Below are 12,818 nucleotides of genomic sequence, written 5' to 3'. Positions count from 1 at the left end.
CCTGGCTGTGGCTGTATCAAAGTCTGGGCATCCCTGTAAGTGCCCTGAGTGGGGTCTCACTGGCTCAGTGCTCCCCAGGACATGGCCACGTTGCCCCCATCACAAGGGGCTGCAGAGATCAGCAACGCTCCTGCTCGTCTGCCAGAGGCCTGCCTTCCTCGTGCTCTCCTTTCAAGCCCCAAGGCACCCCAATTTCCTGTTTCTGTTATGCCCAAGGACTCTAAGAGTGACACAGATTGGCTCATACGTCCAGCTGTCTCCATGTCTATCTCCGCATGGACACATCCCAACCTGCCCCTCCCATCTCACAATCGGAGCCACTGTTCATGCGCCTGAGCAACAAAAGCCACCAGCCAGCCCGGTTCTTCCCATTCTCCCACCCCACCCCATGTCCAATCCACCACCCATCTGAGGCCTTTTGGCTCCACTTTCTAAGCAGATATCTCAAAGTCATCTGCTGCATTCCAGTCCCAATATGACTCTATTCTAAACACCCCAAGAGGCTATGGCCACTTCCTGATGAGCTTCCCCGCCCCTCCGATCCATTCTCCACCAACCAGCTAAAATGACCTCTTAGAGACACAAAGCAGACCTCGTTCCCCTCTTACTTTAAATCTTCCAACCACTCCCCGTTGCACCCATGAGTACACTCCCCCTGCGGCGGTGTCCTGGCCCCTGCCCCCCTGCCCCCCTGCCCGCCCCGCCTCCCCCCCTCCTGCCCACAGCCCCAGCTCCAGCCACACCGGCCCTCTCTGGAGTCCCCAAAGCCACCAGGGCCTCAGCACCGGGCTCTCTGCCCACTGCTCGTGTCCGTCCTCCAGCTCCTCCTCACCATCCAGCACCAACGTTCACAGAGAGGCTTCCTGGGCCCCAGGGTGTCACGCAGCTCGTGGCCCTCCACCCTCTCCATGCCTCTCACCCTGATCTTCATGGAGTTCTCACCCGCTAAGATGACACTTGCGGGCTGTGTACTGCGCCCGAGCCAGGGCCTTTCCCTCCTTCTCACGTCCGAGTTCCTCCGTGCTCAGCACGGCCAGGCCTGGGAACATCTGTTGACTGCCTGAATAACACATTGACTGTCACGCTAGAAAAAAATTTTTTTCCTTGGGGCCATGGTGTTTTATTACGAAAATAGAATAAAAACGTAGAAAACAAAACAATCCTTTCTAATTTAATGAAAAATGTATTTTTTTATTGCTTTCTGTGCATGAGTTATACGAAACTTGAAAAATAGTTCTCGTGGCTCCCAAGGTGAAGAGATGTGTGAGTTACATATGCTTCCCGAGGCCCCGGGCTCAAAACTAGCGTGAGTTAAATACAACTCACGTGGCAGGCAGCTAATGTGTTGAATGAATGAGTAGTTACCTTATCAAAGCTAAAGGAAGCCTTGGGCCATGGCTGGAAAGTGTCCCAGTCTGTCAGAGCGCACGATAACTGCTCCTTTCTACAGATCACTCCTGGTCTCAAGGACAGAACGTCAAGATCGGTACGTTTTTATGCAATGGCTTCTTCTCTTTTTGCATCACCTTTATTTTCCTTTTCTTCAAAACTAATTTTCTTCCAAGATCAGGCCCTTTTCTAATTTTGCCTCTATTGTGATCTCAGCAATGAATATGGCACAGAGCACGTGGTAGGGTCTCAGGAACTGAGATGTGCTTCATGACGAAGGTGAAGGTGACAGTAACAGCCATGGAGAGGGTGGTGAGCAGGGCTCCCGCCAGCGTGCACAGCAAAGGTACAAGAAGGCACCCACTCCGGGCAGATGCAGCCCACAGGGGACCTGCCTTTGCCCCTGTGGGGAGAAGCAGGATGCCTTTCCTCAGGGGGACACAGCCTTCTGTCCCTCCAAGGGGCACGGCGTGGTGGTGCCTGGTACTGAGGTGACGAAGGCTGCAGATGCCGGGGTGGCTGGCGCAGTGGGGCGGGGGTGTCACGGGTGCCTCTTAGACACTGCAAAGCCAAAGTGCCAGCATGGCAAAGTCTGAGTTTCCTGGGAAGAGTTGGTGGAGGCTCGGAGGGTGCCCTAGATTTGAGGGCGCTCACCCAACCTCCAACGCTCTACAGCACCCAGGACGTGGTTGCTGAGGACACGGCTGACGTTGCTGGGAGAGGCTGCTAAACACTTGTGTGTCCCCGCTGTGGGCTGGGGCCACAGGCCACCTGTGAGCAGGCTGTGCTGGGCAAATATTTGCCTTGCTCCTTATACTTCATTAAAACCCCCTTTTACGATGTTAGTTCTGACTGTGGGGGTTGGGCATCTTCATTTCCAGGCCTCCTCAAGCCTCACCAGGTGGATGGCCTGGGCAGCTCACTCTGCCCCACATGGCACTCGCAGAAGCCCCACTTCTACTCCTTCTACAGCTTCTCAACAGCAGTGCAAGGACAGAGCAACATGGCTTCCACGTTGGGCAAGTGGCTTTTCCACTCTGAGCCTCAGCGTTCTCATCTGTGGAATGGGTCAGTAACTGCTAGCTCTCTGGGCTGTCTTGGGGATCAGGTGAAACAATGTCCACAGCAGGCACACAGTAGGTACTCAGCACATGCTGCTTCCTGTCCTTCCCTCTCTCCCAACCCTCCAAATAATTGACTTCTCAGTCCTGAGGAGAGACCAGAAATTGGACAGACTTCTGTGTCCTGCAGAGAGCCCCAAGGCCTCTTCCCAGGCTGGTTGACTTCCCTCCCACAGACTCATTTTCTGCTCGTGGAAGAACAGCAAACTTCCACCTGTGTCTCAGGAACAAATGTCCACATCGAGGACAGCAATCTGAGGGCCGACAGAATACAGATGCACCCTGGGCGCAGCCCGGAGACAGCTGGACTGAGGGTCACAGTGGGTCCCTTCCTGGGTCCAAGCCACCCCCCAGGACGACTCCTCTGGGTCATCCCCACCTCTCACGGATGGCAAACTCCTGATTCTGAGAGAGATGGAGAAATCGAGGCCCCAGGGGCCGGGGACTCATCAGAGGCTGCACGGCCGCCCAGGCCTGGCCTCTGCCTCCAGCCCCCTTTTGGCCACTGCAGGCTGCCGAGGGAGAGAAGAGGCTTCTGGGACGGGCCGCTGGGGTGCAGGGCCCTGCACAGGCACAGCAGAAGGGGGGCGACCACAGTTTCTAACAATAGCCTCTGTGCCTGTGACAAGCTCACACCTCACAGGGAGGGGAGAGGCTTGGCTGGGAGAGGCTTGGGAGGGAGGATGCTGACCTAGATCCCTCAGGATGGAGGCAGAGGCTGGCGTCCTCCGAGATGGCGGCCTGCACCTGCCCTAGACCACTCCAGCTACCCTGAGTCCCAAGACCTGCCACCGACACTTGGGAACCCTCCCACCGGGGGGCTGGGCTGGGCCCGGCCTAGGGGGATGGCTGACACCTGGGGCCAGGCAGCCTGCGCAAGTGGCCCCTCCCTGGGAGGCGACCCCCCAGCCTTGACCCTGGGCTTCCTCCTGTAGGCCCTGTCCGCCACGACAGGGTCCTCAGGATCAGCAAACAGAATCCTTACCGAGGAGGAGGGGAGCTGGGGACTGGGCCCCAGGGAGCCAAAGCCTCAGAGAACATCAGCATATACCTGACAATTGGGGAAACTGAGGCCCAAAGAAGGAGAGATTGACATGGGGACTTGGAAGAGGAGATTAGGGCAGCATTTTCTCTACCAAATACTTCCCTTCCCAGGCTTGTGTGGACCTGGAGCCTCAGAGTGTCTTTCTGCTGCTGCCTCCATACCCAGCTGCGGCTGGGAGGGGCCCCTGGGCTGCAGCAGCTTTTGAGGATTTGGAGACAGGGCTCCTGGGGCCAGCGGGGAAACCCCAGTCCAGTCCCAGGGGTCCAGGGGGAGCCCCAGGCTGGGCGATGTGCCCGGCAGAAACTAGCTCAAAGCAATTTTCTCCCCAGCTGGTAGGAGAGAGAAGGGTGCATGTGGAGGGGCGGGCGCCATCCATCTGGCCTCCTGGGATCTCCCCTCCTGCCCACGAGATCGTAGCCTGTCTAGTCCCGAGGCCCGGCCTGAGGCCTCCTAGGGCCTCTGCCTCCCCCAGAGAAAGGTCAGGACCAGAGCCTGCCTGAGCAGTGTGGGTAGCCCAGACGGCAGCCAGGCCAGAGGGGCGGAGGGGACAGCAGCCCTGGCTGAGCTCCCAGGATTGCACGGTGTGGGCAGCAAAAGAAGAGCTCGGCTCTGTCCTGGGACCCACCTGCCCAGCCTGCCAAACAACACAGCGCCAGGCCCAGGCCCAAGGGGCACATGAGGTCGGCTCCCAGGGGGGTGGGGGCCTGGAAACAAAAACTGACGCCAGAGAAGGGAAAGAGCCACCGTGCCTTGGCTTTTAATGACAGTCTAGCTGTGGGTCCAAGACAAACAGAAGGGTGGAGGTGTCTCGGGGCCTGAGGGAGCCAACCTGGCCCTGCATTTCCACCTGGGACGGACGCCAGGAGACACACCTGTCAGGGCATTTCAGGAAACACACACCTCCATCCTTCTTCACAGCCCCCAGAGTGAACCGAGCCACCACGCAGATGCGGTCCCCTCTCAGCTAGAGCTCAGACCACATACCCACATCTCCTGAGCCTCGATTTCCCACAGGTACCCAAACTCAACCTGTCACAGACTCCTCACCCTGCTGCCTGCCTCCCCAACCTCCGCTGCGAGTCTCCCTACCCCTAGGGTCCCGGTGCACACCTAGGACAGGGCACAGGCAGGTGAGACCCAGCCAGGAGAGGGAACGACTGGAGAGTCAGAGTCATTCCCTTTCCAGCTGACAAAGCAGGAAGTGCGTGGAGTCGGAGCTGGGAGGCTGGGTCAGAAACCCTTGCCCTTCTCATCCTGTTTCCTCACCTGACAAACAGGGACAATAAATCTCGGCCTGTCTCCCCTGCCAGCGAGGTGCGAGGAACCAATGACTACTGTGGGACAATTGGGTGGGGAGGGGTATTTATCAAATGTTTCTTCTGCACCAGGCTGCATGCTAAAGCCTTTACAAACCAGGTACTACTTATACCCACTTTGCACACAAAGAGACCGAGGCTCAGACAGGCAAGGTGGCAACAAGGTCACGAGCTAGGCAGTGTGGAGCCAGGATTTTAACTCGGGTCTCAGATGTGCCATTCCACTATGCCAGGCAGGGACTGCCACACTGTGTGCTGGGAGCCAAGAGGGCTAACTGGATTCTGCCGCAGTTCCGCCAGAGGTCCACTGCCTGACCTTGGCAAGACATTGCCCCTCTCTGTCATCAGGAGGAATGCAAATTTTCCAAACCAAAGAGAATTTCTGCCATGGAGCAATTCTGCCAAGTTGGCATAGGCACTTCTCCCAAGGCACGTGTGTTCACAACTGCTCATGACGCCTCTGACCTGAATCTGCCGGTGCCCCAACTGTTAGCCATGAGTGCTGCTGGCCAGGGCCAGGCCACTGCTGGGGATGAGGGGTGGGGGCTTTGTGTCCTGAGCATGAGAACTGCCGTCCAGTCAAGCAAGGGTCCTGGAGGCCAGGAGACCTGCAGTGCAGCAGGGAGAGGTGGCAGGAAATGCCCCTTTGCAGAAGCTTGCCCGGCCCAAGGGCCCCGAGGTGGGCCGTCTCCCAGAGCCTGTCTCCCCCAGCGCTGGGTACCTCCAGGCTGGCCTGCTTGCCGCTGCTGCCACATGGTGTGACTTGGGTGGCTGGCAGATACAGACCGAAGCGCTCGGCGAGGTCACTTGCCCTCATCCTCCTCTTTTCCTCCCGCAGGTGCCTGCCCCAGTCTATGGATGAGTTAGATGTGTTCAGAGCACTGTTGGCCCACCTGGTTCTATCACAATTTTTTATTTAGTTCCTGTAGCCAGTGCCCAGAGCCCCTCGGGTCCATCTGCAGTTTTTAAGCACAAGACTCCAGCAGCCTCCCCGGGCACTTTCCTCCCCGCAGCCAGCACCTGCACCTTTTGGCAGAGGCCTGCCCAGGGCTGCTGAAACCGCTCTGGCTGCCAAGTGGGCTGAGGGCCAGAAGTGCCCTAAACCAGTGACTGACATGCAAGGGGACAGAAACACTCCAACTCCTTTGGCCTGGTTGGGACAGCTCTGAGGTGTGGTGTACAATGTCCCCAGAGAGCCTCCATGGGATAGGGCCAAAGTCAGCCTCCAAGGGACTTTGCTTGATGTCCCACCCTTGCTTGGTGCCCCTTCCCTGTCCCTCTTCCCCTCTCCCTTACCAAATTTTCCTGGGAACCCTTCCCCCCAAAATCACTTTCATGCACATCTGTATCTCAGGGTCTGCTCCAGAAGAACCCAACCTAAGATAGTTGCCAATAAAATTTGTACAAAAATCCAGACTTCTGCTTTTCATGATAAATCTGTAAATCTAGAAGCCTGGGCCCATTCCCACTTGGCAGCAGTTGGCGGGAGCTTAGGAGAGGCTGCCCAGGGCAGACAGATGTGCTCCCCAGTTCTCCCCGGTCTACCACACTCCCTACGGCCCCCGAATGGGCCCTTTCCACCTATTCACATTTCCTGCCTGGCCCCAACAGGCTTGTGAGTTTGCAAACCCTACAATATGGTACAGCGGTTAACAAGGTAGACCCTGGAGTCCATCAGCGTAAGTTCAGATTCCTGGTTCACCAATTACCGAACGTGCAACACTGTGTAGGTCACTTATTCTTTCTGTCTCTGTTGCCTCATGTGAAAAATGAGCACCTACATGGACCTCTATGGCACCCTCTGTGGTTGTTACAGACGTCAGTGGGCTACTGCGTGGAAAGTGCTTTGTGCAGTATCTAGCACACGAAAAGAGGTCAAAAAATTACTAACATTTGTCCTCTTGGAGCAGGTGTGCCTGGTACAATCCGACAGCCCATATCCAACTACCTGAGATTACCTGCTGGTTCTTCACTCCCCTGGGGGGAGTAGCCCTTCCCCCAAGAGGTTTGGTCTGACCACTCACCTCTTCCCACTGGTGAATGTAACGGATGAGGCGGGAGAGACGTAGGAGGCGCAGAAGGCTGAGGATCTTGGTGAAGCGGACGATGCGCAGGGCCCGGGCAGTCTTGTAGACCTCCGAGTCGATGCGGGTCTCCACGATGAGGAAAATGTAGTCCACGGGGATGGAGGAGATGAAATCCACCACAAACCAGCTTTTCAGGTACTTCATCTTAATCCGCTGTGGGTCCAGGATGATCTCTGTGTTATCCTCCACCACGATCCCTGTGCGGAAGTTGAGGACCAAGTCGATGAGGAAGAATGTGTCCGACACCACGTTGAAGACGATCCAGGGCGTGGTGTTCTCATCCTTGAAGAAGGTGATGCCCACAGGAATGATGATCAGGTTTCCCACCATCAGCAGCAGCATAGTCAGGTCCCAGTAAAATCTGCCCAGAGACACAAGGGTCAGTCGCCAGGAAGAGAGAGAGAGGACAAGTCACAGACTAAGAGAGAATGCTCTAAGGGAGAGCAAATGGGAGAGAGAGAAGGCCTGGGAGGTTCTGAGGCACTCAGGGAGATGGGCATGTGGGTACCAGGGAAGATGTGGAGATGGGCAGACACAGGGAATGACACAGAAAGAGGCTCTTTGTTCATTCAGCCCTTCTGTGCATGCCCCAGTGACCAGTCTCCTCCTGCCCCCTACCCCACAAGGAGATTCAGGCTGAAAAGCAAACCCAACAGTGACACCCAGAGAGAAGTGAGAGGCTGTTTCAGCAACGGCAGCGGCTCACCCCGTTCCATCCCAGGCTCAGGCCAGGCTCCTTTAGCCTCCCTGAGGGTCAGCTGTGGCCTGAGACAAGCTGTTGGGGAGACAGAGCACAGGGGAGGTGCAGACACACAACAGGCTCCTGGGAGGCAGCAGGCCCAGGCTCCAGCCCCAGCTTTGTCACTGGGTGATGCTGGGTGATGTCAGGCAGTTGCCCTCCCTGCTTTGGGCCTCAGTTTACCCACAGTGCAATGACTCCTATAATTCTTACCTGGCCCTCTCCCACACTGGCTCTCTGGTGTCCCCGTTTAGTCCATCCCCTATAGTCAGAAAACATCTGACCATCTCCCTGCCCCAGAGGTTTGGGCAGTGATAGCATCAAAGGCAGAAGTGGCAATGAGGGCATTTCAGGCACCGGAGAGGCAGCGCTCAGTGCAGTGGAGGAGGAGACCAGCCCAGGCTTCCAGCTCCATTCCTCCTAGGGCCTCAAAGCCCCTGCAAGTCCCTCCTGAGGGAGGTCTGGAGGGAGCCTCAGGGCAAATCCTCCGAGAAGCTGAGAAATGCAAGGATGAGGCACAAAATCAACTCACAGGTGTGCACTGCGCCATCTCCCCTGGCCCAGCAAGGCACCTTCTGGAGCGTGGAAACAGCACACACAGGCACAGACCCACATCTAGAAGGAATGGCCAATCATTTCCAGAGACCTGCCCCAGTACCAGCCACCCCGGGGCCGGCCCCAGGACCAAAATGCACCACAGAACTGTTTCCCTCTGCTATTAATTCAGACAGTTACACAACGACAGATAAAGGTGCTAAGCCAGGCAGAAATAAGCATGTCTTCTCCCAGGAGAAATAACCTTTCAGCCATCTTTAATTCTCCAGCGCAGGGAAGCCAGGAAGGAGGCGGGAAAGAAAGAGACTAGCTTTCCTCGCATCTTCAGAGGGTCCAAAAACCAAAGTGCCTCTGCCTGAACAGTTCCAGTTCTGCTAAGAAATTATTTCAAAGCAAACTGTTTCCTTTGCCAGACTCAAACTGGTGCTGTGAGTCCAGGAGGGGGCAGGGCCTGCTTCGCTGAAGGTGGCCGAGACGGCTGTCCTGCATCACGCAGTGCAGGGAAGGGCAGCATCCGGATGGGCAGATTTTGGTCCTTCCTTTGAAAGCCAAGACCTTCAGGGCCTCAAGACAGGGCTTCATGGGAGCTTAGGCTTCTCCTCTTAAGGCTGGTGCCAAGAAGTCAGCTTCAGCTCCCTCCCTGCCCCACGTCCCACCACCCCTTCCTGCAGCCTCAACACCTCGTGCCAGCTGGGAGAGCCCGACTAAGACTGGAGGACCCCCTGCCAGCCTTTGCCCCTCACTACAAAGAGCACAGCACGTCCACTAATGAGTTGTGGGCCCCGGGAGAGAGGTTTTGATATCTATGGGGTGTTCTTGAGCTGTGCACACGCTACTGCATGCACGTCACTCAGAGACAGCTGTGTACACTCATTAGAAGCCACATACAGGTGTCCTCACCCACACATACAGTGTGCAAACACCCCTGTATACACACTGCTGTCATGCCTGTCCATTTAATCTTTTAATACAAAACAAATTTTTAAAAACCTGTAGATACAGAGGCTACTGAGGGCCATGTGGCCCTCTGTACATAAAGCTAATAATACACCCAGGCTGGAGGAGTTTCTAAAATTAACAGAGCAGGCACAAGGCGGCTGGGAATGCTGACTCGGGCAGGCCTGCCACTCCAGTGGGTAGAAACTCTACACTCTCCCCAGCTCTAGTTCCCTCAATTACAGACCACATTCGAGACAGTAATTAACAGGAGAATGTTTGCATTTAGTGGTCTTCATAAAACCAAATTACAGAAGGCAAAAACACCCATTTCCTTGCATTCTGACTAATCATTTCAATCTTGAGCTTCCAGATGCTCAGGGATATTTCTGGTGCCTGGTCTGGGTTGGGGTCGGAATACTAGAGCATTCTTCCCCGCAAACCACCATCCTGGAACATCGCAGAGCTGCTCGAGAGGCCTCATGATATAGTGGGGTGAAGCACAGGGCCTAGAGCCAGCCAGCCTGGATTTGACCCCTGCCCCAACATTTAGCACCAAGTCACTGTGCCACTCCATGCCTCCGTTTTCTCATCTGCTCAGTGAGGATAACCACAGTACCTAACTAGCAGAACTGTTATAAGGAGGAAATGAATTGATATCTATAAAGTGCTCTGACCACCCAGCCAAATTATGAAATGAGTAAATGATTCAGATCAACAAATTGGTAGGAAAGAGATGAGAGAGGAGGAAGATTAAATCTCCCAGAGAAGAGCCAGCAAAGCATCTGTTGGGGGCAGGATTGAAGAGGAACCTGTAACGGACACAAGAGGGGAGGTAGCATAAGGCAAGGGTCACCATATCCCCGACCAGCCAGAAGACAGAACCTATTTGCCTCGGCATACAGATGCCCTGACCCCAGGAAACTCACGGTCCGGTCAGCAGACAAGGCTTGGACAGAAGACAAGTTGGGCAATGCTGTAAGAAACCATCCTATGCGTGCCAGGCATCTGGAAAGGTGGGATCCTGGTGGCCTAGAAGGGTAAGACCTGGCATGTGCTTCTGGAGGAGGTGAGAGGAGCTGGGCTGTGGGCACTGCCCTTGGCCTCACAGACCCTTCCTGACTCTTTGCCAGACGGCTGCACAGATCCCCGAAAGCCTGGACCTGCCAGAGCCAAAAATGATGTTCAGCACCACGGACAGCACCCAGCACGCCTGCCAGCCCTGTTCTGCTGGTCTAGCCAGGGAAAGTTGGCAGCAGCCTCCGCACTGGCATCCACAGCTCCCCGGCCGCCCTCACCCCCAGGGCTGCTGGTCAGAAGCATCTCGCATTATTCCTTAATGTCCCCGGGCATTTCCACTGGGGGCTCCTTGGTACCTGAAAAGCCTTTATTCACAAAGTCCCCCAAACACCTCATGTGTGCGTATCAAGCACTTACTTTGTGTTTTCCACCCATTACTTCATCGAACCCTCACACCAGCACTGTGGCTGCTATTGTCTGTGTTTCACAGGTGATGGCACTGAGGCTGAGAGAGATGGAGCTGCCCAAGACCACGCAGCTAGCGAGGACCAGACGTGGATGCAGAGAGTCTTTTAGACTCCAGAGCCTGAGCCCTGAGGGTTTGGAGCAGCCTGGTGGGATGCGGGAGGCAGACAAGCCTTTCTGATGCCTTTGCATGGCAGTGGCCAGCCCCTGCCCAGAGACAAAACAGCCGAAGAGAGGGCTGCAAAGAGGGTTCAAGGCCCATCCTCCCGATGCTGGGGCCTTCTGGGGTGCCCCCTGAGTGGGGAAGTAGCACACCTCTCCAGTGTTGAAAGCACCCCAGTCATCAGCAGTCAGTCGGTCGTGGCTGCACCCATCCTGTAGGAGGGAAAACTAAGGCCCACCTACAAAGGAAGGACTAGTAACATTTCCAAAGCCTCAAGTTGGATGCACAGTGCTCCCTAGCACCCCACTGCCTCCGGAATCATCCATGAATAAGCCTCATAATCCAGGTGCGCATCCCTGGCGGCGAGTGTCCTGCCCTAGCAGGGAAGCAATGGACAGCCAGACTCAGACACACAGAGATGGCACATGCCTGGATTACAGGCCTTGGTCGCTCCAAACCAGGAGGACCTTCTTCCATCCCAGTGCTCTCCAAGGTGACCAGTGTCCTGGCCAGCAAGACAGCAACTAGGCTCTGGATGCCCCAGCCCCAGCTCAGCCCCAGGATCCCAGAACTCTCTGCCCTCAATCCTGGACCTTCCTTCCTACCTGGACCAGTGGGTCCACCCAGGCAGGGAGGCGGCCCCTCAGCAGGAAGAGGCAGCCTGCAGGCTGACATTAGACAGGCAGGTCCATGTGCAGAAGGAACGGGGATGGCAGAAAGCCAAACAGCCCTTCACACGGCTATCGGGAGCATTTCCTGGTTTGGTCTGAGAGGAAGGTTATTTCCTCAAGGGAGCTGAGGGAAGACAAGATAGGAAGCCCTTGACCCTGAACTCAGAGACTCAAGGACCAGACCAAGGGCCCTCTCCTTCCCTGGAAGCTGAAGAGATGGGAAGGGTGATAAAATGGAAGTAGGAGAAGTGGAGGTCCCAGACGGGGATGGCCTTCTTCAGCCCCCTCTTGTCCACACTTGCCTTTGAGACATATGCTCATACACACACATGCATGCACACAGGCACAAATACATACATGTGCATGCATGCACTCGTGCACAACACACATGAAACCATGAATACATTTTTGTAAACACACTCGTCTATGCACCCATTTTGCCCTTGTACATGCATCCATTTTCACACACACATCCTTTCTTGCACACACCCACTTGCAAACATTTTGGCACAAATGATATCCACTGGGAATCCTGTCAGCTGGAAGATGGAGAATGTCATTGTTTTCTCATTAAAATCTTTCCCATCCTTCAAGATGTATCTGAAGAGCTACCTCTTCTGGGCCTCTCCAACCTCTGCCCAGTGGAGCCTCAGTCCAGCCTGAGCCCTCCTTTTAGCTTTCTTAGAGCACTGTGGGCTTCTGGAGGGCAGGGGCCTTGTCCCAGACACCTCTGTGTCCCTGCAGTGCTGACTCAGCCCATGGATCTCCATGATTTCTCCCAGGTGAGCAGCACCCCCAGCACCCCATCTGCCACCTGCTCCTGCTGTGCCGGCAACTCCCACTCAGACATCACTCCCAGTGCCAGACCTGCATTCCCACCTGCCTGTAAAATGTGTCCACCTGGAGGGCCTGCTGGCTCCCACACCCAGCCCGTCCAGAGCTGAATGCAGCATCACCCTCCTCAAAGCTGAGTGGCACAGTCTGCATTCATCACCTGGTCGCAAACCCTCACAGCCGTCCCCACTGCTTCCTCTTACCTCCTCCCTGTCCCTGCAGCACCCCCAGCAGCTGCCAAGGCTCAGCAGGCTGCTCCTACCATGGCTTCTGATCTGTCCCTCACCCCTTCTCACTTGGACCCTCACCCCGCCTCCTCCCTGCCCTCCAGCCGCCATTCTCTTTCCCTCTGACTCACACGCTCTCTGGCTTATCTTTGCAAATATTATGGTTTTGGTGGACCCCCGCTGACCATAGAAGAAAGTTCGAGCTCTTTGGTCTGGCACCCATGCCACCCCTTCCCTCTCCTCTCGCCAC

At 55.8% G+C, this 12,818-nt stretch overlaps 1 protein-coding gene across 1 annotated transcript in view; it reads right to left on the bottom strand.

Annotated features, from left to right (window-relative positions):
* HCN4 (hyperpolarization activated cyclic nucleotide gated potassium channel 4) overlaps positions 1-12,818 on the bottom strand; it is a 43,995-nt gene that overhangs the window by 12,421 nt on the left and 18,756 nt on the right. The window contains exon 2 of the mRNA XM_069457736.1: positions 6,896-7,319. Within this exon, the coding sequence (XP_069313837.1) occupies positions 6,896-7,319 (424 nt within the window). The remainder of the gene's footprint in view (positions 1-6,895; positions 7,320-12,818) is intronic.

Source organism: Eulemur rufifrons, chromosome 2, assembly GCF_041146395.1.
Source record: "Eulemur rufifrons isolate Redbay chromosome 2, OSU_ERuf_1, whole genome shotgun sequence".
Classification (NCBI taxonomy): Eukaryota; Metazoa; Chordata; class Mammalia; order Primates; family Lemuridae; genus Eulemur; species Eulemur rufifrons.
This window is presented reverse-complemented; position numbering and strand designations above follow the sequence as displayed.